A 23,437-nucleotide genomic window follows, 5' to 3' on the forward strand; every position below is an offset into this window, starting at 1 on the left:
CCACTCACTCATTCTCTCTGAGTTCATCCACCACACTGTCAAGTGCACCAAGATGTATGTTCAGGTAGTCTGGCTGAGACGATTTACAAGTGTCATGGTGGACAAGGGGTATCAATTACTAAGTTCTCATCACAACACTTGTTTTTTCTTGACTGGTAATGACAAGTTAGTTTTTTGGCAGATCTTTTATAATTTTTATGAGTCAAAAGTTGAGAACAGGTAGTCCTTTGCTTCCAAATCTTGCCTACTTAGGCATTCCTAAGTATTAGTAAGGTTGCAGCTCAGAAGCTGATTTAGTTTATATGAAGTATGTCTGAAAAAATAAACATTTGTTCAGCTGGTGTCGCTCCCTGTTGGCATAACAGGAGAAAGAACTGTGATTACACACACAGTGTGCTAGTACTTTGTGGTCTTTTAGTGTCCTTAGAAAGTGAGGTCCTGTGCTGGAGAGATGCCTGTACTGTGATTTTTGTCAGAGCTCAGGCCTTCTGGGCTTGACAGTACAGCATATTCCTCAGTTTTATTGCTGGGAATAATGCTCTTTGTTATCAGTGTGACATTCTTCTCACACTTATTTTGCTGTTTTTTCCAGTGTTTACAGAGACATATTTGCATCTATATTTCATTCATATTAATGTTAGTATTTCTGCTACAAGTCTCTACACATTCAGTTACATGAGAGGAAAACCAGCTTACTACAAGAATCTGCAAAAGGAGAAAGCACAAGATACAGAATCCAGCAGAGTGGATGTGCCAGTCTGACACATTTACAAGGCACAAGAGAAATAAATGAATTCACTTTTCAAACAGTAAATGTGTTTACTGGGCTTAGCTTGTGTGATCCAATGGACTTTCCTAGCCTCAAGCAGAATTTCTGCAGCATACACCAATAACAAAGACACTTGAGACAACTGGGAACTAGACTTGGTATCCTCCAATCCAACACATCCTATGATTTGCAAGTTCTTGATGTGCCTGTGCATGAATTCACCAACTGCAAGACTCCTTGACATACGGACTCTACCCACAAGCAGAGACGGCACGTGTCCTGACTACAAATTTGCTCTTTATTTCACTCCAGGAACCAGGATTTGAGCATCTGTGTTTCACATGTAGCAATTCCAAGCTGCTTTCCAAGCAGTGCTGCTAGCTCCCTGAAAAAGGCACAGTTCACCAAGACAGCCCATTCCAGAGTGTGCCCCACAGAGATGGTGCACGCTTAGGACACCTCTTCTCCTTCCTACTCTGCTCTAGCCTTGTCTCAGGCAGCCTTGTAGCCTCACCCCCTGCATGGAACAAACACACATTCACACATCACAGAACAAAATCATCTTTCATGACTGAATCCTGTTCCTCAAGCTGAAAAAATCCCATGGAAATTATTTCAATTCCAGTGACAATTAAGCCATTTGGGAGAAGGGAGGTTCCTGCCAAATGATGTGCAACATGGATGCATCAGTCACCTCCAGAGAGTGCCTGAGTGGTCACACGGTGGTTCACGGCAATTCCTTCTGCAGCTGGGGCTCTGTTCCTCCCACAGCACCCAAAAATGAGCAAGCAGGCAATGAATGTTAGCAGCCATCAATAACTATCAGTTTAGGATGGATTCAAACTGTGACTGAAGATTGAAAGCTTCCCCTAACACAAATGCAAAATGCCCAAAGCCTTCCAGTGTTTCCACTGTTCTGCCTTTCTGCAGTCACATCTATTCATAACATGTCTTCCTCACTCCAGCAGGAAGCAGAGAGCTCAGGAGAGCACTACGGCCATTTGTCACCATTCTGCAGATTAGCCCACTTCGTCTCAATGGTTTTGGTGATGGCACTGTTAACATGCAATGTTTCACTAGCATCTAACTCTTTAAAAACTTCAGGGGTTAGGCTAAAACCATACAAACAACATACCTGAATGTGAAAATTAAATACTAGGGAACTCTCTAGAAACCAGAAATTCAAATATGATAGAACCGTATAAATGGCAAAAACAGGGGAAACTTCAGAGGAAACAAAGGCAGCCTCTCTCTGAAAATACTGGAAAGCTAAATTTTGTGCCACTGAATTCAGGTAAAATGATTATACTCCTCCTCATCTATTCAATATCTCCCTAAATGTGTGTACTTTTTTCCTCATTTTAATCCATCAGAAGACCAGAATAGATAATGTGACGCTCACTGCTACATTTTTACACTTTGGCAAGTTGCTTCTAGGCATTCTGTGGGATAAAATTTTCTTTTCTTCATTTGCTAAATAACAACTCCCTTATTTCTACAATAACCCTCTTATAATTTCCTTAGACGTATTTCTATGCCTCCATCTCATCTTGCTTGCTTTATTGAATACATGAATAGCTCACCTTTGACTTCAGATAATTTTGCCTTTACTTGCAAGACTCTTGAGCATCAAGCTCTCTTTTTTTCTCCTGTACTGAATTAGAATTCTTCTGATTCCAATTTTTTTTTTCCTATTGTAGACACAGGCACAACAGTCTCTAATATCGCAAAGAAACTTGTAAGGACTTTATATTTTATGAAAAATATCTGCAATTTATACTTACAGCCAACTTCAAATCTTAAACACTCCACATCACAGCCAGGTGAGTTTTAAGGACAAATACATGCATAATTCATGAAAGCATAATCATTATTGGTAGCTCTGTAGAATAAATAGTCCTTGGTAGACACTCTGCATTTGAAGAATGCACCATATTCATGCTAGCAATATAGAGCCAAATTTGTATTTATGGTGTACTTGCAATCCATTCAATTCTGCTTCTGTTTGAACACACTGGTGAAATACAGTGCAATATTCTGTTTCAGTTACCAGCACAAGATGCACAACTTGAAGCAGAGCTCCCAATAGCCAGAGAGCACAGAAGAGCTGATGACTACAGAATCTAATTAACCTGGAAAATGCTCAGCTAGCACCATGCTCTGGGCTCACACACAGATGGAAATGGGCTGTTCAACTATTGTGTGTGCAAGGCAGGCTTCTCATAACTCCCAAGTCAGCAGAAACATTTAAGCATATGCTTACCATTAATGTTAAACAGGTGCTTAAGTACGCTGCTGAACAGGGAACATAACAAGGAGCACGCCTCTGGAGGACGTGATTTTTTGCTTTAATTGCTGTTGCATAGGACTTATTTGCTACCCTTAGATATTACCAACAGCCTCCTTTCCCTACCAAGATTGCAATTCTGTTAAAATTTGAGTAAGAAGATAGTGAGAAATGCTCTCTTTATTAAAAAAAAAAATCACAAAAAACAAAAGAAGGTGTAAAACTCAAGACACTGGAACAAAGAGGAGCAAATTTTATTTTTAAAATTCCCAGCATCTTTTATAGGTTTGGATTCCTACAAGAATGTCTGAATCCAACCAAAATGGACCATCCTTAACAATGTTTTTAACAAATGTAGATGAACATGGTTAATGCAAATGAAATAAAATTCAGAGAGAATAACATAAAAGCAACAGAGAATATTTTCTTTTCCCAGAGAAAAACTCTAAATAGTGAGATCAAGAAAGGCTCAGTCATACTGATATGAACTACAATTACTTTCTGAATTACTGCTCTACCCACAGCATTTTATACATCCTTCATGTAGACCACAGATCCAGTTTTTAACAGTCAATAAACTCAGAGCTCATGAATAGTCATATTCCTGCATTACAATCACTTGCTTTACAAACTAGATCTTCATAAGTGGTACTTTCAGCCCCCTCACAGTTGGATGAGAAGACATTATTATGAGCATATTTTTTACATCCTTATAATTAGGCACTAGAAAAAAGCAATACAAGCTTATTTCTAGGTTACTTTGGTTATATCATAGGCTGCAGAAGAACTACTCAGTATTTACAGAAAACATGCCAAGCTATCATTTCAATTTTTCTCCGTGTTTTTAATAACGTCAGTCCCAAATGAAAAACAAATAAAAATGCTTCATTTTCAGCATGTTTTCCAGTTTAACATCATCAGTGAAAACAAACATAAGCAGAAGTGCAGGCATGCAGCATGCTCTGGGGAACAGCTGATGGAGGAGCTCATGGGGCTTTCCATGGGGGACAACTTATAAAACAAGATTAAGTAAAAAATACAGAGTGCTTGTCTTAACCACTTTACTCTGCTTTTCTTCTTCTTATTGCCTTCCTACCATGAAGTTTACCTTCTTTTTTTTTTTTTTTTTTTTTGCCAACTACAGTATATTTCCCTGTTGCTACCTTTTAAAAATTACTGAAAATCCCTGGTGACACAGAACATGGTGGGGTTACGTGTCGAGAGTCAGATCTGAAAGCACCTGAGCCTCAAACAAAATTCTTACTCATTTCAGCAGGAGTAGTAAACCCATTAAGTTTGGCAAAAGTTTTGCTTGAGTAAGTGCTGAATAATGACTACAGAATGAGGCTATGCAATATGTGACTGGAATTCATGCCAAGTCTGTCTACACATGCCTGAGTTGACAAAATCTTCTGGCCAGTATTCCCTGTAACTTGAGAGGGATTTTCCAGAGCATCGACCACTCTGTTTACCATCCAATGCTTGACCTGGGCATGCAATGTTCACCACTGCAGCTCATCCCACTGTCTTGAATTGTCTGTTTTCTCATACTTGCTTTGATTGGACATTTCTGTGCATCTCAGGATAACCCCTTAAGTCATTATTCCACAGTGATTAGGGATGAGATGGTGAGAATACTTCATAGAAGCACTGAGTCACACTATGAAAGAGGCCTTGCCACAAAAAAACTCCTAAATTTGTTGCTGGAGGTGCACCGAGTTTGCAACAATTTTATTGTGCCTTGCAAGTGTGCAACTTGGGAACTACCTACTTACAGTTGAGGGTTGGACTCAGATCCAGTTACACACAAAATAATTCTCCCCCTGATCAAGGCAATTCCACAGGCAATTCCACTGCTTCTGTTCCCACTCTTCCCTTCTGTAGCAATGAAGAGGACATTGCCGGGCATACAGAACCCACAGGGAAAATTTTGTGCTCAGAAACGACCAGCAAGGCACAAACTTCTACCCAGAGCACAGCATAAACATTACAACATGGGTGCTCCAGGAAGTCCCAGGACCTCACCAATATCTCCACAGATATCCAAGTGATGGCACAAAGCCAGTTTTTGCAAAAACAATATTTTGACATAATCTTGACAATCCACTCCAAGGGCAACAGGACACTGCAAATGCAAACCTTGCATGCTACAGTGCAAGGTCTGTTTGCTACAGTGTCCTTAAGAGGCTAGAAAATCCATGCAATCTACAGGTGAATGCATGCTACAGCTGGGTCCCAGTTCTCAGTGTATTGTAAGCATTTAGGCTCTAAGGGTTTAGATTTATTTTTAAAATTGCATTCTCAACTGCAGCCTTTTCAAAAGAACTGAATACTATGGGAACTTGCTAAATACAATGCTCCATTGGGAAGGAATGCCAAGGTTACTAAGTGACAGCATTATGCATTAGTGGATTACATGAGATTTAGAGTACATAAAACAATTTAATAAATGGGCTTTGCTTGTTAATCTCACGTGAGTCACTGTGTAGTACAATACTGTACAGACAGCACACAAGCAAACAGACCTAGAAGAATAAATCCTCATATTGCACTTGTGATGACATTAAACCATTTGGGTTAAATAATTTTAAAGCCAAGGGTGCATTATAATGTTCTAGGACAGCTCAGTTTATACAAACTACAGACCAAGAGATTCCTGCTACAACATGGCATCTTGCTGAGATGGAGCTCCTCTCCTGCTACAGCTGGGCTGTGCTGCTGGGAGACTGGACCTGCTTCTGCACAAGCATGCAGGGACCTGCGAAGAGCAGAGCTCCAAATGTGGAGCTCATCTATCTTCACATGCCACTGCAGATGTAGTTGACAAACCCTGGGCAGATGTGCAGAGTAATTTTCGTCTGATGTAACAGCAGAGGCTAGAGAGGGTTCTTAGTTTCACTTAAGGTGCTCTGGAATATCCATGACTATGTTTAAGCAACAGACAAACTCATCACTTGGATATGTGCAGGCTCAGCTTGTACCCCATAATTCCTTGAGTCAATGGAGAGAAGTTGGCACTTAAGAGTGCAGGTACTCTGGCCCATTTTGCACATCTACAGGAAGATGGGATGAATCAGACTCCACTGACTAATTTGTAGAGGAAGCCCAGGCTGACTAACTTAGATATAAATGTCTATACTGAAGAAGCCAATGTTTAGTCAGAGGAATCCTATGTCCATCTTGTTCTAATGAAGAATTACCAGACTCCCACAGAGACTGTTCCAGCAGTTCATCACCTTCCCTGTAAAAACTGGGCACTTTATCTTCTAGTTTGGAATGCTCTGACTCCAACTTCCAGCTTTGAATCTTGTTTTGTCTTTGTCATCTGCATTAAAGAGCCTGTTGGTAGTAAGGGTTGTGTACCAACCAGAGGTGTTCTTGGGGCATGATTCTCTATTGCCTTCCCCTTTACATAGTCAGTCAGGCCAATACTGAGAGAGTGCAAAGCTCTGCCAAGAAATGAGACCTCTGAGATATACAAGAGTGACACTTGAAACGTGCTGTGTAGTATCTGCTGGCAGTTGAAAGATTCATTCCACAGCACAGAAAGAAAAACCCTGCTCATCAAATAAAGCCTCAGGCCATCAACATCTACAATACTTACATTTTAGGTATTTATCTTAAGCAAGTCCAGACTTCATTAATGAACAAATGTAACCTCTCAAATAGAGATGAATGCAATGCTGTCTTCCCAGCTGCATAGACAGCTCTGTGGCTCTGTTGCTGCTCAAGGCTCTACAGCCACCCACTCAGCTGTCATTCACTAAAATCATAACAGTCCCTTCTACTTCTCCTTTTACTGTTGGCAAAGCAGTGAAAAGATACAGAAAGAGAGGGAGGGGATAGACTGTCCTGTGAATAGTCAGACAGCTCAGAGGAGGAAGGGAGAAATTAGCACAAAGTGCACCTTTTTCCTTGCAAGTAAGAGGAACCAGGGAAGCTGCTGAGGAATACTGAAGAAAAAGATGCAGGTGTGAGGAGCACCATCAAATTCAAGATTTTGAACCCTTCTGACAGTGAAAATTAAAGTCAGACCACATGTCCTCCTTCAATTTCACAGCACTAAGTAGCGAGCCAGAGATGTGGAGTGCTTCCCACGGCTCCCAAAGTTATTCTGAGACAGCTTGGCACCATGTATTTCTCACAGGTCCTGCAGCTTTAGTGGATCCCTTATAATTCCAGGCTTTGCATTTCTCTATATCCTAAGTAAGGATGTATCTAAAAGCACACTATATTGCATGGACAATATTAGGATCCTGCAAAGCTTGTGGAGCTCTCTACCATCCCACCTCAAATGTAAAAAGGCTCCTAATTTCCACCAGCTAGCAACACGACATTAGAACAGCCTCAGCATATCTTACAGCTTTCCCACAATGCAGCAATTCCAGCACCTCCTATGGATTGTATGCCTGCTGCACATATCATCCTTACAAAAGGGAACCCTTGTTCCCTTTCATGCCTGACCCAGAAACGATACCAGAATGTTACAGTCCTCAAAACACAACTCACCTTTCACTAAGCAGCCTCAGTCCCAACGATTTTTTTGCTGCAATTCTTGCTGTAGTATCAGCAATTGAATTCCTGCCTGGCTTTAAACTCCAGCTGAACTCATGACAGCTCACCTGGGAACTACCTCGGTTTCCTTGCTTTCAGTTCTGGAGCTCCCTGTGTTTCAGCTGAGGTAGTAGACAACTAAGGAACAGTACACAAAATCTGGATTGCATTTGGCGTCTAAGTCAAGCTGAATATAAGACAGAGGGAAGGCTAAAGTAGCAGGGACCTGCACCGGGTCACAAACTCCACCATGTACTTCAGTGTGGGAGTTTCAAGAAAAATTAATCTTTACACAGCTTCTTTAGCCCATGTTAGGACAACTGCATTCTTGGCTGAGAAGAATTTCACCATGTTTCAGTGCCATGTGATTGAGCATTGCAAGAAACACACCTGTAGGTAAATTATGCCAAATAAGGAAAATCACAATGGAACACCAAGGTCTTATTTATTTCAGTAAGAATTTATTGCTCCTGAGAGGTACCAGAGTTGTGTTTCTCAAGGAAGAGCAGGAGCACTCCTGGGATGACAGAGTAGCTTAGTCTTCATGTCAGTTGTACCCTTGAGGTCTCCGAGGCCTCAGAGGTGCTAGAGGACTTCTGAGGAGATAACAGTTGCCACTGGGCTTATTTTTATTTGGGTTTTTCATATGTACATCAAAACTGTAGCTATGAGAGTTGGAATTTAAATGGTCAAACTGAAAATCTAAATCTCCAGACTCTTCTGCAAATCCTCTCAATGAACCCAAGCTGTCTCTTTTGCCCTATTCATACATTTTTCATCAGAGTAAAGCAGAAATCTGACACATCCACCATGGTTTCTCTTGGCAGTTTCCAAACATTCGAGCACCTGCAGGTTAGAGTGAAATTCAGAACAAGAGTTTCACAGCAACCTCCCTCCCCCTAATACACATAGATAGATCAGGGTGCTCACTGCTTCCACTGTCCACTAAGTGTGCCAAACTAACAGCCTGCTCACACACAGCACATTAATTTGCTTTCAAAACCCCTCTGCATTCCCCCAAGCCCATTGTTACCACTCACCTAATTGTCCACAACCAAAGGTAGTAGCTCTTTATAAACCTTGTTGCAATTGTACCTCTAACAAATTGGGATTTGCAAGAGTGCTTGTAAGAGAAGAATCTGGCACTACTGTAAAAGTGCTCTTCAAAACAGCTCTTGTGGATACATTTGTTTGCAAATCCATTAAAAACAAACAAACAAAACCCCTGTGTACATGATAGGCCAGTCCCTGGGGAGACACAGGGAAGCGTAGAATAAAATGCGTAGTTGGCACTATTGCCCCGACCTGACAACTGGATGTGCAAGGAAAAAGACTGGAATATTTTAATGAAATAAATTATATAGCCACACCTAAAGTTAGGATAAAATGCAAGTGTGTTAAATTTATCTCCAAAAGTGATAGACATTTATCTCCATACCATATTGTTGCATACTAACTTCAAGTACACTGGAAAACTCAAGGATACGTCAATTCTTATTGGGAGAAACCACTGTATATTAATCACTTCCTACAGCATTTATGTAGAATTAAGAGAAAGCCCATTGTAAGAGCCTGAGCTATTTCTGTAAGTTGCATTCCCCTGGTTCAAATGATGAATGGGAAATACAGCAGTAAAATAAAAATAGGCACCTTTCCAGGTAAATGCTATTGTTTAAAAAAAGCCAAACTAAGCCCTGGTAAAATACTGCTACAGGGATAAAAACATTTATCTCAGTGTCACAAGAATGGCTTCATTTTTTGCTGGTCTAATTAGGTAATAAAGAAATCACAGGTGTAATGACTCCATGAGCTATTACCACACTTGAAAAGGGTCCACTGCATGGTCAGGGACCAGTGTGTCAGTATTATCACCTGCTGTCACATCATTTTAGGAATGAAATAGCTCAATTTAACAGAGATTTTTAAAGAGAAGAAAAATCAATACATAGTTAGAAGCTTGTCAGGATTCTAAGCAACAGCAAAACTGCCAGAAAACAAACAAACAAACAAAAAAAATAGTCATGGTGGGCTTTGAATTTTCAATGGCTTTTTGAATTCTGCTGAGGCACTTAATGCAGGGCACACTGTAATGCAACTCCTGGGATTCCACACACCCCAAGCCAGTATTCGCAATCACTGCCAGGTAGGAGAGGGAGGACATCCACAGCACAGGATTTGACATGAGTAGTTCAGGATTCTAATTTTAATTGAAACAAAAGTGATATAAAAGCAAAACTACTATTTTTTAAACAACAGCTTAAGGAAAAGCATAAACTACTAGGCTTAACTTTGTTGGAATTTCCATCAAAAGTGTACCTCAGTTTTCAGGACTAGGTCTGCTAAATACTACCTTGAAGAAATATAAAATCTATTCAAGTATCTTAAAGCTCAAATATTCACCTAAACTTAATTCTTGAAAAATAAACTGCAGATCCAGCTGCAAACACAGAGCAGATTAACACCGAAACCAGGTGTGTGTGGCCCATAGAAACAGACATTATCTAAAGAAATCACCTGTTCCCCCACCAAAATCAAATATAACAGTTTTTGTCTTTAAATTTGATTCCCAGTGTCTCAAAAATGAGTTCTCAAAAGGAAAACCTTGCATTCAAGTCCAGGGAGACTACCCCAAGTGACAGAAGTAACTGTGACTTAGCAGCCTGAGGGGCCAGATCCTGCTCCTGTCTGAGTCAGAGGCATAAACTATTGTCTCTGGCTGAAGGTTGGAGTTGTGGACTGCCCCTGCTACAGAGCCATGTGTGCAGATCGATCACCCAGCCCTTGCTCATCCCGCAGAGCTGTGGAAAGGCGGATCCATTTTGCACGCTCGGAAGCACCAGCCTGAAATCCCAGCAGAAGCTTCAGCCCTGCGCTGAGTGGCGGTGGGGGAATCCCTGCCCGCTCCTCATTCCCTGACTTTGGACACTTGCAAGGAAAATGTGCAAGAGGCTTTTTATTAATTCTGTGATTTTACACATTCTGTGTGTGTGAATTAGTCTCACCCTGTACTTAAATCAAACAATGTCATCTCAGCTCGTTGATTGTTTTTTCTTACTGATCAAGAACTTCCTAACCAAAGGCTATAATGACCATCAGGATGAGTAGCTTAAGCAGATAATAGTCTAAATTTCCCCCCACAAAAAAAAAGTTCCAGCACTAGATATTTGCCAGGCATTTAAAAAGCACAATAAAAGGAGCACGCTGCAATCACACAGGCTGTGTAATTCTCCTGGAAAAAAATGTTTGTAGAAGTTCCTGTTCAGTTGCCTTACTTGAATTCACAGGTCACATAGCATTGCACCTTCCTCTTAAACACTACCGCTGGAAAAAGCAATATTATTGGAGTTGGAAAAGCAGACACTTCCTTAAAAAGCCAGCAAAGCATTTTACTACAGAACTTGATTAAAGGATGGCGAATACTTTGGCTTCTTCTTGAACAGAAGGCATGAGAGAAACAGATACTACCTTTCTTATTAAATATTAGCATTTCCCCTCACAGGGGAGGCAAAACACAGACAGGAGGGCTCTTCTTGAGCAGAGAAGGGACAGGAGACCAACAGGTACCCTTTACGAGCTTCAGGTTATTTGAAAGAAGTTGGTATTAAGGCGAAGCGCCCTGAAGCCTCTCCCAGCCTGCGGTGCACCCCCGCCCCACCGCAGCGAGCTCCTCCCGCCTGCGGAGCCGCCGCATGCGGGGCCCCGCGCACCCCCAGCCCCGCCGCCCCCAGCGGGTCAAGCCAGCAGGCAAAACACACCAATATATTTCCATCAGCACAAGATGGCAACCAGCACTTCTTCCGGCAGAGCAGCTGGATGCTTTTATTTTTTCCTTAAGGGAGGAGGGGGATTATTGAAAAGGCATCCCGAGTAGTGGGGGGTTTTTTGTTGTTTTTTTTTTTTTTAAATGGCATCAAGACAAATGTTTCCAGTAGTAATGCCGGAGGAAAGGCGAGGCAGCCCCCACAGCCCCCAGCTCACGCACACACATCGTGGTCATCAACTTGGCGAAGTTGGCCGTGCCGGGGCGCGGTGCCCCAGCGAGCCCCGCGCCCCCCGCCCGCACTGCGCCCCACTCCCCCGGCAAACGGGGACGCCCCCGCACCCCCAAATCCCCCGTGACCCCCTCCAGTGGGGGGACAGGCACCAAGCGGGGCACGGACACCAAGCAAAGAGCCCCCTTCTGTCCCCCGGCCAGCCCAGCCCCAGCAGCGGGGGCTCCGCACCGACCGTGCGGGCGGTGAGCGGGGTCTGGCAGCGCCGAGCCGAGCAGGGAGCCCCGACACTTACAGTCACTGGAGGCGCCAGCAGCAGCCACTTACCATCATGTTTCCTTGCATTTTAGCCGTTTGAAACATTGCCTTTTCCTTCATTTTTGCCGTGTGTGTGCGTGCGTGTGCTGTTCCCCGAGAGTTACTTAATCCAGCGGCTGGATCACTTTAGTGAAGAACTGGCGTGCACTTGCGATGGCTCTTTTTGGTGTGGAGTGGAGGGGACTACGAGCAGCAGAGGGGGAGGGTGCCTGCTTTCTCTCTTTTCCTTCCCCACCCTTTCAATACATATTTTTCCTTTTGACCCAAAGTTAAAAAAAAAAAAAAAAAAAAAAAAGCTAATAAAAATAAAGCAGCTCCTGTCAGAGGAGAGGGGAGGCGAGAGCAGCGGGGGCACCCAGCTCTGTCACCACCCGGATCCAGGTTTTGCCCTGCGGGAGCCGGCGGGGCGGGGTGGGTGGGCAGGAGGGAGCCGCACACACGCTCCCCGCCCCGGCCATGCCCGGCCGCCGCCCCGGGCCCGGGCGGTCCCGCCGAGCCAAGCCCACCCCGCAGACCACTTGCAGAAAAAGGGAGGGTGGGGGGCAATAAATAAAAAAGAGGGGGGCTGTCGCCCCTCCGCTGGCTGTGCCCGGCTCGCCGCTCTCCCGGGGGGTTACACACGCTTTTTACAACAGGAACCGGGGAGGGTGTGGGGAGAGGAGCCGCCTCTCCGGCGTTAACTGTTCACCGGCTGAGCCGGCGCGGCCCCGGCCAGGCCACGGCTGGTGCAGGAGGGTGGGGAATAGCACGGCGCTGCCGCGGGGAGCGGGGGATGCTCGGCGCGTTACCATGGCTGCGCCCCGGACCCGCAGCCCCCCGACCCTCCCGCTCTCAGCCCGCGGGGCGCTGTCGGGGATGGGGCGATCCAGGGACTTGTCCCAGCGCCAGGGTTCGGGATCCGAGGCGAGCCCCTCCGCACGGCGCAGGAACGGGCAGGGGGATGCCGGAGCTCGGCTCCCACAGGGGAAAATGCAGAGCCAGGGGCATTGCCCGCGTCGGGCTGCAGCTGAACCCGGCCGTGGCCTCTGTGCCTTTCCAGCGGTGCCCGCACTTGTGAGAGGTTTCCCATCGCTGTCACTGCAGTCCCTCAGCTGCGCTGCCCCACAGGTGGCTGGAGCAGCCGCTGGAAGACGGTGCCATCCTGCTGCCCTTGTGAGAATGTGGTTCCTCCTCGCCCTGGTGCAGCTTTCCAGGGACAGAGCCTTGCCACCCATCCCAAAGGTTTGCATCTCAGCTTGCACACAAAAAAAAAATCCTTGTGGAGTGTGGTCTCTTTGTCTCTCCCTGATGCACCAGAAGTAATTACATTTCAGGAGAATTAGGTGCCCGTCGATTTCACTTGGCAGGAACAGGGCTGCTTTACATGTTGCTCACTCAAAAGGAGACAGGAAACTGAGAAGTGATTTGCTTAATATCTGAGAAGGGAAACCAAGAAGAAAAAGCAGGAACTCTTCTTGTCATCCAAGGTTTAACCAAGCCAATGGCTGAACCAAAAGCTCTCTTTTCTTTTTTTTTTTTCTTTCCCAACAAGGGAACTTCAGACGTGTCCATGCATCCTTTTTTTATGCCCATCTGTAGCACTTTGAGCTCTGGTCCTTCACAGTTTGCAGCATCTTCACTTCATAGGCAATGGGTGTTCACTAGAAATAGGACACAACTTGTGCAATCCCATAGTGTTGTTCACACTCTAGTTTTCTCTAAGCCACACAGCTGTTCAAAGATATTTAAATACAAAATATCACCCAAGATGACAAGCAGGTATCTTAGAAGTGATGGTAGTTGGAGAAGTGAGACTCCAAGACCCTTGTGGGAAGTGCCAATGGCAGGTGATGCTGGTACCTTTGAAGATTACCTGTGGGAGCTTTTGTTTCACAAAAATGCCACCTCTCACTTGAATATCTTGATTACTCTCTCCCTTGTCTTTATTTGGGAATTGCTTATACTTTATACAAGGTGCATTTTGAGCAGGAAGTTCTTCATTATGTTCCTCAAAATCTGGTCTCGATTTCTCTACTTGGAATTTGGTGTTTTATGAGGAAGTTCCTGTTCCATCTCAGTTTTTACCCTTAGGAGTTTTAATTTTGTACGAATGCAAAATACACTTGTACTTCACTGTTAGTAGTTCCATTTGCCTCCTGCATGACTTCATACACCAATGGAAATCCTTACCCTACATTGAACTCTGGCAGTAGTGGGGTTTTGGATATTTTTACCTCAGCTTTGTCATAATGCAGTTGCAGTGTTTATCTCTTATTTTTATTTCATATTCAATTTATGCACTATTGGCATAAAAGTAGCAATTATCTTGATTAAAACAGCTTTGTTTAAAGTTGAGATTACTGGCAAAATGCTTGGTTTCACCACTGACCGTATCCAGGGCTTTTTCTTTTATTAAACACCAACCAGGGTCCTTTTGGCTGGAATTTGTACATTATTGTGTTTTCACTTCTGCCACTGAAGTTTGACCCTATAATCCAGAGACTTCCAGAAACAGGAAACAAATGTGTTTTGCAGTGTTGTGCAAAATGACACCAATGATGTTGTGGCAAAAATGCCAAACACATTATGAGAGAGAATTCTCGTTCACAGCTTCTAATTCTTATTTTCTGACTCACCTGACACTTTCAGAAAAGACGTAGTGAATGGTTTATCTCTGGAAAGTTTTATGATCAGAGTCCACCCTTGGAAGTTTACAAAGTTGAGTGGATAAAGCCCTGGTTCCCCTGGTGTCAGAGCAGGAGGCTGCCAGAGCTCACCCTGCCGTGAGCAGGAAGTTGGGCTAGAGACCTCCTGAGGCCTCTTTCAGCCTGCATCACCCTGCGCCCCAAAGGATCACAGCACCCTAGACAGAGTGACCCTTTTTGTTACAGATCAAAATGTCCCTTTAACAAATGACTTGTTCTGTTGCTTCCTAAGATGATTCCAAAACTGCATCTCTTGTGCTCCCAAAGACTTCAGGTTCTGCTGATCATGACGTTGGCTTGTAATTTTCACTCCTGAACAACTTCTGCTTGGCTGATGGAACAGCTAAGACTTGATCTCAGATCTAGAAGCGTGAGACTAAGCCATGCTGCTGATTTGTACCCCAGGCCAGGTGATTCTGCTGCAAACAGTCAATGACACTGTGCTTCAGATTTGGGACATTTAAGACAGCTCCAAGTGATACAACCACATTACTCCCTCAAGTGCATTAACCTGACTGGACTCCCTGTCAGCCACCATTCAGACATCTTTTGAGATTTTCTTCTTGATGGATGTTCTCCATGTCATTTTAATGGAAATTCACTAGAGCTGCAACAAATACTCTCACTGAACACAGAATCAAGTTTTTTATTATTAGGAAGTGGAATGGTAAAAGCAGAAAGATGACCTGAAATTTCTTCCATATTTTTGTTGGGAACATTTTTTTTTTTACTTCCTTTGAATGATGTGTAAGGACAGACAATCACCCTGGGACACAATAAAGTAGTGTAATTTAAGTAGCTAAAAAGCCTCTGTATTTAAGACCAGAGATCTAGCCCAGGAAACCTCAATAAAACATGAAAATATTCCTTCATTATATCAGGCTTTTTCTCAGAGGGAAAATGTGAAAATGCATTACTTTTGCATTCCTTGGTCTAGTCTCAGTGCACCTACTTTACCAGTGGAGTTACTTTTGATATAAATGTTGGAAGGCTTGGCCCAGACTCAGCTGCATCTTAACAGCAAGATCTGAAGTGAAACCCCTCTATAAGAAGGGGGTTTTTTGCAATCAGTCATTTTGTATTTCAGGTGCATAACAGGAGGAAAACCCTGGGAAATCAGAAAGTTTTCATTTTAAATCTGATCTAGATATAGCCTCTGTACCTCAGGTACTATGACAAAACCAACATGGCATCTTCATCCACCAACATTTTTATAGGCCATTTTGAGAAAACATGCTTTTCTCACACCTCTCACAGAATGAGAGATAGGAAAAAAAAATAAATAAAGCCCCATGGATATTCTATTCTTTGTAGGTTTCAGTACTCTGGGGCTGACTTTATCTGAGAAGGAGCACAGGCTACAATGCTTACATCCTATTCACAATACTTTATTTAAAGCCATGTTGATAAGAGAGTGGGAGAATTTATTTTATCAAATAAAACCCATTTGATGCTGGCTCTCCTCACTCTCCAAACAAGCCTAGGATCAGTCCTTCTGAATAGAAGGAAAGAATTAACTTCACACAGTATTATCTGGCTGCAGAGCACAGACACTAATTTTTTCAGTATTTTGAAAGAAAAATCTTTCAAGGATGTAAGACCACAGACAAATACAACAGCTGTTGTATTAAGCGTCAGTTCTAAGAGCATCAGGATTTCACTTCCTCTCCTTAATTTAAGGTTACTTTTTATTGTCTCCAATAAAAGGATTTGTGTTTTCAAAATGCAACAAATGGCTTCTTCTTCTCAGTCAGACCTTTTGTGAGGATCCTGTCTTTTACCTCTCAGCTTGATGCCACAAACCTATGCTCAGGCTTCTCTCCAGCTTAATTTCAAGATGGTCTTCTCTAAGATTGGGCTAAGACATAGTACTCTTTTGCTCTGAATTCTTCACATCCTCTGCATCCCACCAGACCCAGGTCCCCAGCACACTGTTTTGTCGTGTGACTCACCTCTTCTTCCCTTCACTGAGCCCACAGTCTGAGCTGAGCATCAGGGGAGTCTGATTTGCACTTTCTGTCAAGCATCCACGAAAGCTGGTGCTTTTCACCAGAAGTGCTGAGGGGGAACCCAACCCAAATGCTTGAGATCAGAAGATCATTCAGACTGGAAGGATCTCAGGAGGTGTCTAACCCAACCTCCTACTGAAGTAGTGCCAGCTCTGAGACCTGAGCAGGTTGCTCAGAGCTTTGCTGTGCCTTGAAACCCTGCAGGAACTGGGATTCCACAGCCTCACTAGGCAACCTGCTCTAATAGCTGACTCATCCCACAGGGATAAAGGTTTTCCTTATATTCAGTCTGAACTTTTCTTGTCTCAGCTTGTGCCTGCTGCTTCTCGTCCTTCTGCCACACCTCACTGTGAAGAGCTTGGTTCCATCTTCTTGATAACCTTCCCAAGAAGTAGGAAAGCTGATGCCAGGTCCTCCCAAACCCATCTCTTCCCCAGGCTGAACCAGCCCATCTCCCTCAGCCTCTCTGCAAGGGTTAAGTGATCCAGTCCCTGACCATCCTGGTGGCTTTCTGCTGAACTTGTTCCAATTTGTATCAGTCGTGTAGTGAGGCCCCAGAGCTGAACCACAGATGTGGTCTAGTGAGTGCCAAGAAAAGGAGATAACAGCTGAGGCAGAGAACATCTCAAGTACTTGCTTTGTTATTAAATTATAGTATTCAAGAGGGATGGGATTGGTGAGATCCCAAATGAAATAGTTGAGTGTTATACTGTGCAACCCTAAATAAGGCAGAAACAGCTTTAGTCATAGTAAATATATTCCATAAGAGTATTTAGTAATACATCACTGAAAAAAAAACCCCAGAGAATTACAACAAGGAACATTTTTCTCCTTCCTAAGTGGATCAATTTTGAGAATTCCACTGCTACATGTCTCTTCTGAAAAATCTTCACTTCTTATATCCTAAAATTTTGCCCAAGAATTTACATCTTCCAGTCTTGTCTTACAGCTTCTAGTCTTGTCTTCTAAGGAAGTCTTGCCTTGTCTGCCAGAGGAGAAATTGGAGAGAACGATAAAGTAAATACACTGCTAAAGAAATTTAAAATTTACTTCTTAGGATCACTAATTCTTCAGGAGATTACAATAATGACAGAGCAGCTGCTGTTAAAAAGCTAATATTTGCTAGCTCTTACTGCATGAGGGTGCTTAAGCCATCTTTGTTAACATAAATGGGAGAGTCTGAAAAAAGGAAATTATGTTATCTCAGGCAGCATCCTCTGTTTCCTGAGGAAAAAGTGAATGTGATAGAAACCTCTGAATTTTAGAATTATGTATATTTTGATTAGTTCTTTTTTAAATTCTTCTATTTTGTTAGGTTACTACAAACCTGTTCTCCATGTTATTTTTTTTGACAACATGTTCATTCACTTCTCATCCCTCCCAGTTTAATGTGGGACTTAAAAACTTCACATGCTCAGGGAATTTGGAATGGGACAGCTGAACACTGTTGTTGTTGAGAAAAGACATACTGATATGTTCTTGTTACACTAACAGGAGTGTATTTTCCCAAGGATAAAACTGGACAGTTTATTCCTCATGTACCAATTTCCCAGGGGAAACAGTGGGGAGCTCAACACATCTGATGTCTCTTGACACTACTGAGACACTAAATACCCTTATATGTGCTTTGACATTTAGTTCTTAGCAAACGTGGTAATTTGTTAGATTCATCAGCAATTTAGCTTGAGACACATCACCTCTGGACAGCTACCTGGAATTCAGTCAGCTCCCCGTTATCCCTGAGTGAATATTCATCTGCAAATAGACCATGGGGTCAGTACAGAGATCCCCAGCTTGCTTTCATGTAGCCCATGATAAACCCAAGAGCTTACAGGCTCAGTGGGGCAGTGCCTTTCATTTTGTTATGCTGATTCCTCACCTGGCCCAGACAGAACCTTCTGTGCTCTCACAAAAACAGACTGGGTGTGGGGGTCTCAGACTCATATCCACAGCACTAATGAATGTGCTGTGTTTTCACTTCCTTGGGTAGAAGTACCAAATGTGTTTCATACATGAGTCCCTGTCCATACTGACCATGAGGTTTCCTCCTAAGACAAGCAGAGGATAAACTCTATAGCACAGCCCATGAACGAGGGCAAATTCTGGAGGATTTCTACTAGAAGTATAAATTCTACCCTAAGGCTTCTTGTTTTTTCACATTTCCAGCTTTTAAACTCCATTAATAAAAGCTAAAAATGTACAGAGTTCAAATAATTACTTTTCCATGAATGAAATTGAAGTTGCTAAGGGATTTGGAGTAGGAGGAAAAGCATTCAGAATATGATTTCTGTATCATATCTGGGCGTATAAAATTTAAATGCATGGGGATGCTAGGAAAATCTGGGCAGAATCATTAGATTCACTATCAGTAACAGGAAAATGCTAATAGAAAGCATTATGAGACTGTTTTTCAAGCAAGTACCACTTTTGGTTAATCAGAGCTAAAGTTTTTTATACTTCAAAAACTACAAGTCCTGCTGTAGAATGATGTACTCCTCATTAATCTCTTCTAGCAAGTATCCTCACCCTTAAACATACTTTGGATTTTCATCTGGACTTCACCAATTCCAGTGCCTAGCAAAAGGATCCCATTGTCTTTGCTAAATTAAGAGTATCCTGTGCTACCAAGCTTCTCCCAGTACAAGTGAAGACTACAGATCTTTAAAAACAAATGCATAAATCCACACAAAAGCCTAACTAGAATATAGAATGCTGAAAGCAACATATGTGCTAAGGTTTTTTCATTAACACTGAAATGAAAATATAGACAGACTTGTAGTAAACATTTGAAAGTTTGTTATGCAACAGATTTTATCCTCTGAAACAAGTTTCATTTTATTTCAATACCATTCTGACAGTTACATTTTTTAATCACAATTATGTTGAGAATGCAAAAAGCATCAAAATCTCCTTCACTGACGTTTTCACTCCTGACAGTGATTCCAGCCAAGTTGGAAAGATACCAAAACCACAAGTCCTGGAACCAAGAAGAATCTCACATATTGCCAAGAAAATGCCAAGCACTAAGAGCCAAGCAAGCTCATCCCATTGAAATCAACACAAGTCCTGCCACTGAAACCACAGCTGCAGCCAGGGTCTAGCCATAAATTTTCCTTCAACACCACCATGAGTCAAGCTCTATTGGTAGAAAACAGCACAGTTCCCACTTAAGCTGAGCAGAAAACCTGGACCCACAAATGAACCTTCTGTTTAGCACAAGCCCTAGTGAAGGCACACTGCTCAGAAGGCATTCTGCCTTTGGTGTATGTTATTTCACTCTTCCAATGCATTAGTCCTGCAGATAACTTAGTTTGTGAATATCAATGAATTTCTATTTAATTTGTAAAGCTGTATAGGATCTTTTAGGTAGATAATTTAATGCTTGCCAACTTCCATTAATTTTTAACTAGGCTTTCTAGCCTGGAAGACATACTGAAACATTCTCATTTCAGATCAGGTGGGTCTATCTTTTGATTAAAGAGCAAATTTTTTTCTTTCATTGTGATACGGATGATTAAATTTCTCTGCTAATTATCTGTATCACCTCAGAACACCCTGTGCCTGACATAAAATATTTCAACAAAATAAGACTACTTTTAATTGCATTACTCCTTTTCTAAATGATGAGAGGTTGATATAAGCCTGTCAATTCACTTTGAGTTCTTCTCCACCTGAGGGCAAAGATAATGTTTCTTGCTGTTGGATGATGTTCCTACAACACCAGCAGATATTTTTTTTCTCTACTTTGTAGTGGCATTTCCGTGGAATTTTAGTACATTAGGTGGCCAAACATTGCTATATAGGCATTACAATACACAGTTTATTCTTCTTAGGTGTATTTAGTAAGTTAATTTCTTAATTATTTGAGGCCAGGTACCTAAGTTTCTTTACTTTTGAAGAAATTGATATCATGCCTACAAGTAATTTGTGGTGTCTATTGGTGTGAACCAATTGCTAGGATGGAGTCTTAGAGCTCTCCAAAGCCAAGGATTTACTTAACCTGTTGTGACAATCACTTTATTTTCATTATTAGAGTTTATGAAAGTGTGAACTCTCTAGAGCAGGGCCTACACTTTATCACATTTATAAAATGTAGGAGCAGAGAGGGCCCTGACATCTATCCAATAATATAAAATATTACAATAGAATTGTTGTTTTTCAAGTGTTAGTAAGATGGGCACGGACTAAGAATTTATCTCTGAATGCCTAATATATTTAGGAAGAATAGTCAAGAATGTGACTACTTTTGTCAGTTTTCAGCTCTAAATCAAGGTATATAGAATGCAAATGATAATTTATACCAAAATTTTGCCTTCAGTTAAAGACAATGCTGCCTAATATGGAACCAAAAGGAACTTTGGAGAAGTTACTATTAATTTTTCTAGGTATTAGTTCAGGTTACCAGACTTGGGGTAGAAGAACTAGAGTTTAAACCTGCCTTGGACTATATTTTGGGGAATCTCTATTTTACCTGGAATCATAAATTAATACATCTTCTCAGTATCTTTCTAATGCACCCTATTTTGTCTAGTTTAGACAGTCATTTAAAGGTGGGGAAGCAGCTAAGTAAGGAAAATGGTGTTCATTGCAACAAATGCCTGGGAAGCAGCAAAGAAAAAGGTCTAGAAGTCCCATCAAAAAGAGTAAGGGTTATGCCATCCTTCACTTATAAAGACACATAGACACAAATGGGTTTTCAGGAAATTCAGTTACTGTGGGGAGGTGAGTGGAATCTCTGTAGACTCTCAGTTAACTGAGGCAGACCCAGCGTGTCCAAGTAGATGAATAAAAACATTGTTTTGCTCCAATACAGGGATGCAGAGAGCAGCTTACTGGGATACTCTACTGAAAGATATGAGAAAAAAGACCCCTGGCTTTGGGATCCTTCCCTCTCTCCCTCCATGGAGTCACTGTCCAGGCATCTCACCTGGCTCCTGAGTGGCCACTCTGCATAGAAGGAGAACCAAAACTTGAGCCATCTATTTGAGGAAAAACACTTTGTGTCTGGAGTCTGGGGAGAAAATGGCACCTGCTGTGCCCTGATCACTGGGTTGCCGTTACAGCTCCTTTGCTGTGGCACAAGGGAGAATAATTTCAGTCTTTTGGATGCCACCATCTCCAGCAAGCACATTTTGTGGCTGATCCTAAAATCGAGGGATTTTAAAGATGTGTTTCCCGGAGCAGCACTGAGTGAGGGATCCTGGCCAAGGCTGCTGGCAGGAGGAGACGTTGAGCCGCAGGCTTGGCGGACAACAGAAGGCCGTGGCCATGATGAAATGCAGGATGCCTGTCTGGAATTCAGTGTGGAGCCTCTCGGTGATTTCACTGGGCTTTCATTATCTATTTTGTTTTCTATTTCAGTCTTAGTTGTTCTCTTTCTTTTTTTTTCTGAGCGAGGAATAGAGTTCAGTGGTTGGTTTGGCAAGAGGCTATGTACATATAATTTTTTGCATAACAAAATATAATTAGAAAATGTAAATATAACTTAACTCTATTACTGCTCTGAACAATAAAATGACCACAACACAGGCTACTCTGGATCTCTGATAATTCATCATCCAAATTACACACCGCATCTCCATTACCCTGCCCTATTCCACAAAATTCATCTTGCCTTGTTGCGGCTGAAAAACAAAACCAATTTATTAAACATCAATACCAATGAAGTGCTGAAGTTCAGTGTTTGGAATACAACAAGGGGAAACATTTTGAGGATTACAATCTTCTCTTATAGATAAGAATATACTTTTATGCTGAAAGTTTTAAAGGAAAGATTATTCTTCATGAGTGATTTTGTTTTGAAATCCAGCTGTTTTTCATCATGGAAGTTCATAAGATATTAACTCTTTCTATAGGATAGATCCTTGGTTAACTGATCTTCACTTTCAACTACTGGATTTTTTTACCAGGTGTATTATGCACATCATGGATGTATTTTGCACATCATGGATATGGATGACATGACTTGCACAAGGAATGAACCAAAAACAACAAGGGCATGAAAAACCAAAAAGTGGTTATAAGACAGCAAAAACTTCTCCCTACACAAGCAAGAAGAAAATGTGAATGTTTCTGTGGAAATTCTCTCCATGAAAACTTTTATTTACCAAAACCTGCAAATGGTGTCTAAAAACTGTTTAGTTTTAAAATACTTGATTAAGAATTTATTAAGCCATTAGTTTCCATTGAAGCTGAGACCTGTAAGGCCTCCAAAACTGGTGCACCAAGTGAAGTTGTACAGACTGATGAAAAAAATCTGGCTACCATTTCTCACAAACTAAGTTAAAATATTTTTATAAATAAAGACTTTTTTGTAACCAAAAACTTCATTTTTTCTATAAGGAAACTTATTGACTTTTGTGATAGCTATCTGCAAGATGTTTTAAGAATTGAACCAATCTCAATTGTCATTTATAGAGTTAAAAAAACCAAAAAGCTTTTTACAAGTAGAATCACTGATTCCAAGGATGAAATAGTGGCAAATTCAAAATGTAAACAACACATTTTGCCTGATCCATGCTGTCAAAGGACACAGAGATCAGGTGCAGAGCAAAACAGAAAGAGTTGGAATAACATTGCCACAGCGGCTCTGAAACAGAAATACATGGAACAAAAGGAATTAAGGCCAGTGGAAAACTTGGAGGCCTAAAGCAAGATGTAAGTGGAATTTAGACCTTTGGGTCTACAGAAGAAATCATAAGAATTTCAGCTCAACCCTCACCTCACTCTGGTACCTTTTCAGCTCCATTGGCATTGGGGTTTGTGCACAGCTGTCCTGGGTTCACACAGACCTGGGCTCCCCCAGGCGAGTGCCCTGAGTTCGA

The 23,437-nt window shown here is 42.0% G+C and overlaps 1 protein-coding gene across 2 annotated transcripts in view; it reads right to left on the minus strand.

Annotated features, from left to right (window-relative positions):
* Positions 1 to 23,437, minus strand: part of DPP6 (dipeptidyl peptidase like 6) — a 538,482-nt gene that overhangs the window by 466,288 nt on the left and 48,757 nt on the right. The window contains exon 1 of one of the 2 annotated variants that reach the window (XM_042043321.1): positions 11,930 to 12,165. The exons of the other annotated variant lie outside the window; for it this stretch is intronic. Within the exon in view, the coding sequence (XP_041899255.1) occupies positions 11,930 to 11,980 (51 nt within the window). The 5' untranslated portion in view covers positions 11,981 to 12,165. Of the gene's footprint in view, positions 1 to 11,929; positions 12,166 to 23,437 lie in introns of those variants that run through there. 2 annotated transcript variants of the gene reach the window in all.

This window comes from Corvus kubaryi, unplaced genomic scaffold (assembly GCF_017639235.1).
Source record: "Corvus kubaryi isolate FWS band 111438036 unplaced genomic scaffold, C.kubaryi_AGA036_p1.0 37398, whole genome shotgun sequence".
Classification (NCBI taxonomy): Eukaryota; Metazoa; Chordata; class Aves; order Passeriformes; family Corvidae; genus Corvus; species Corvus kubaryi.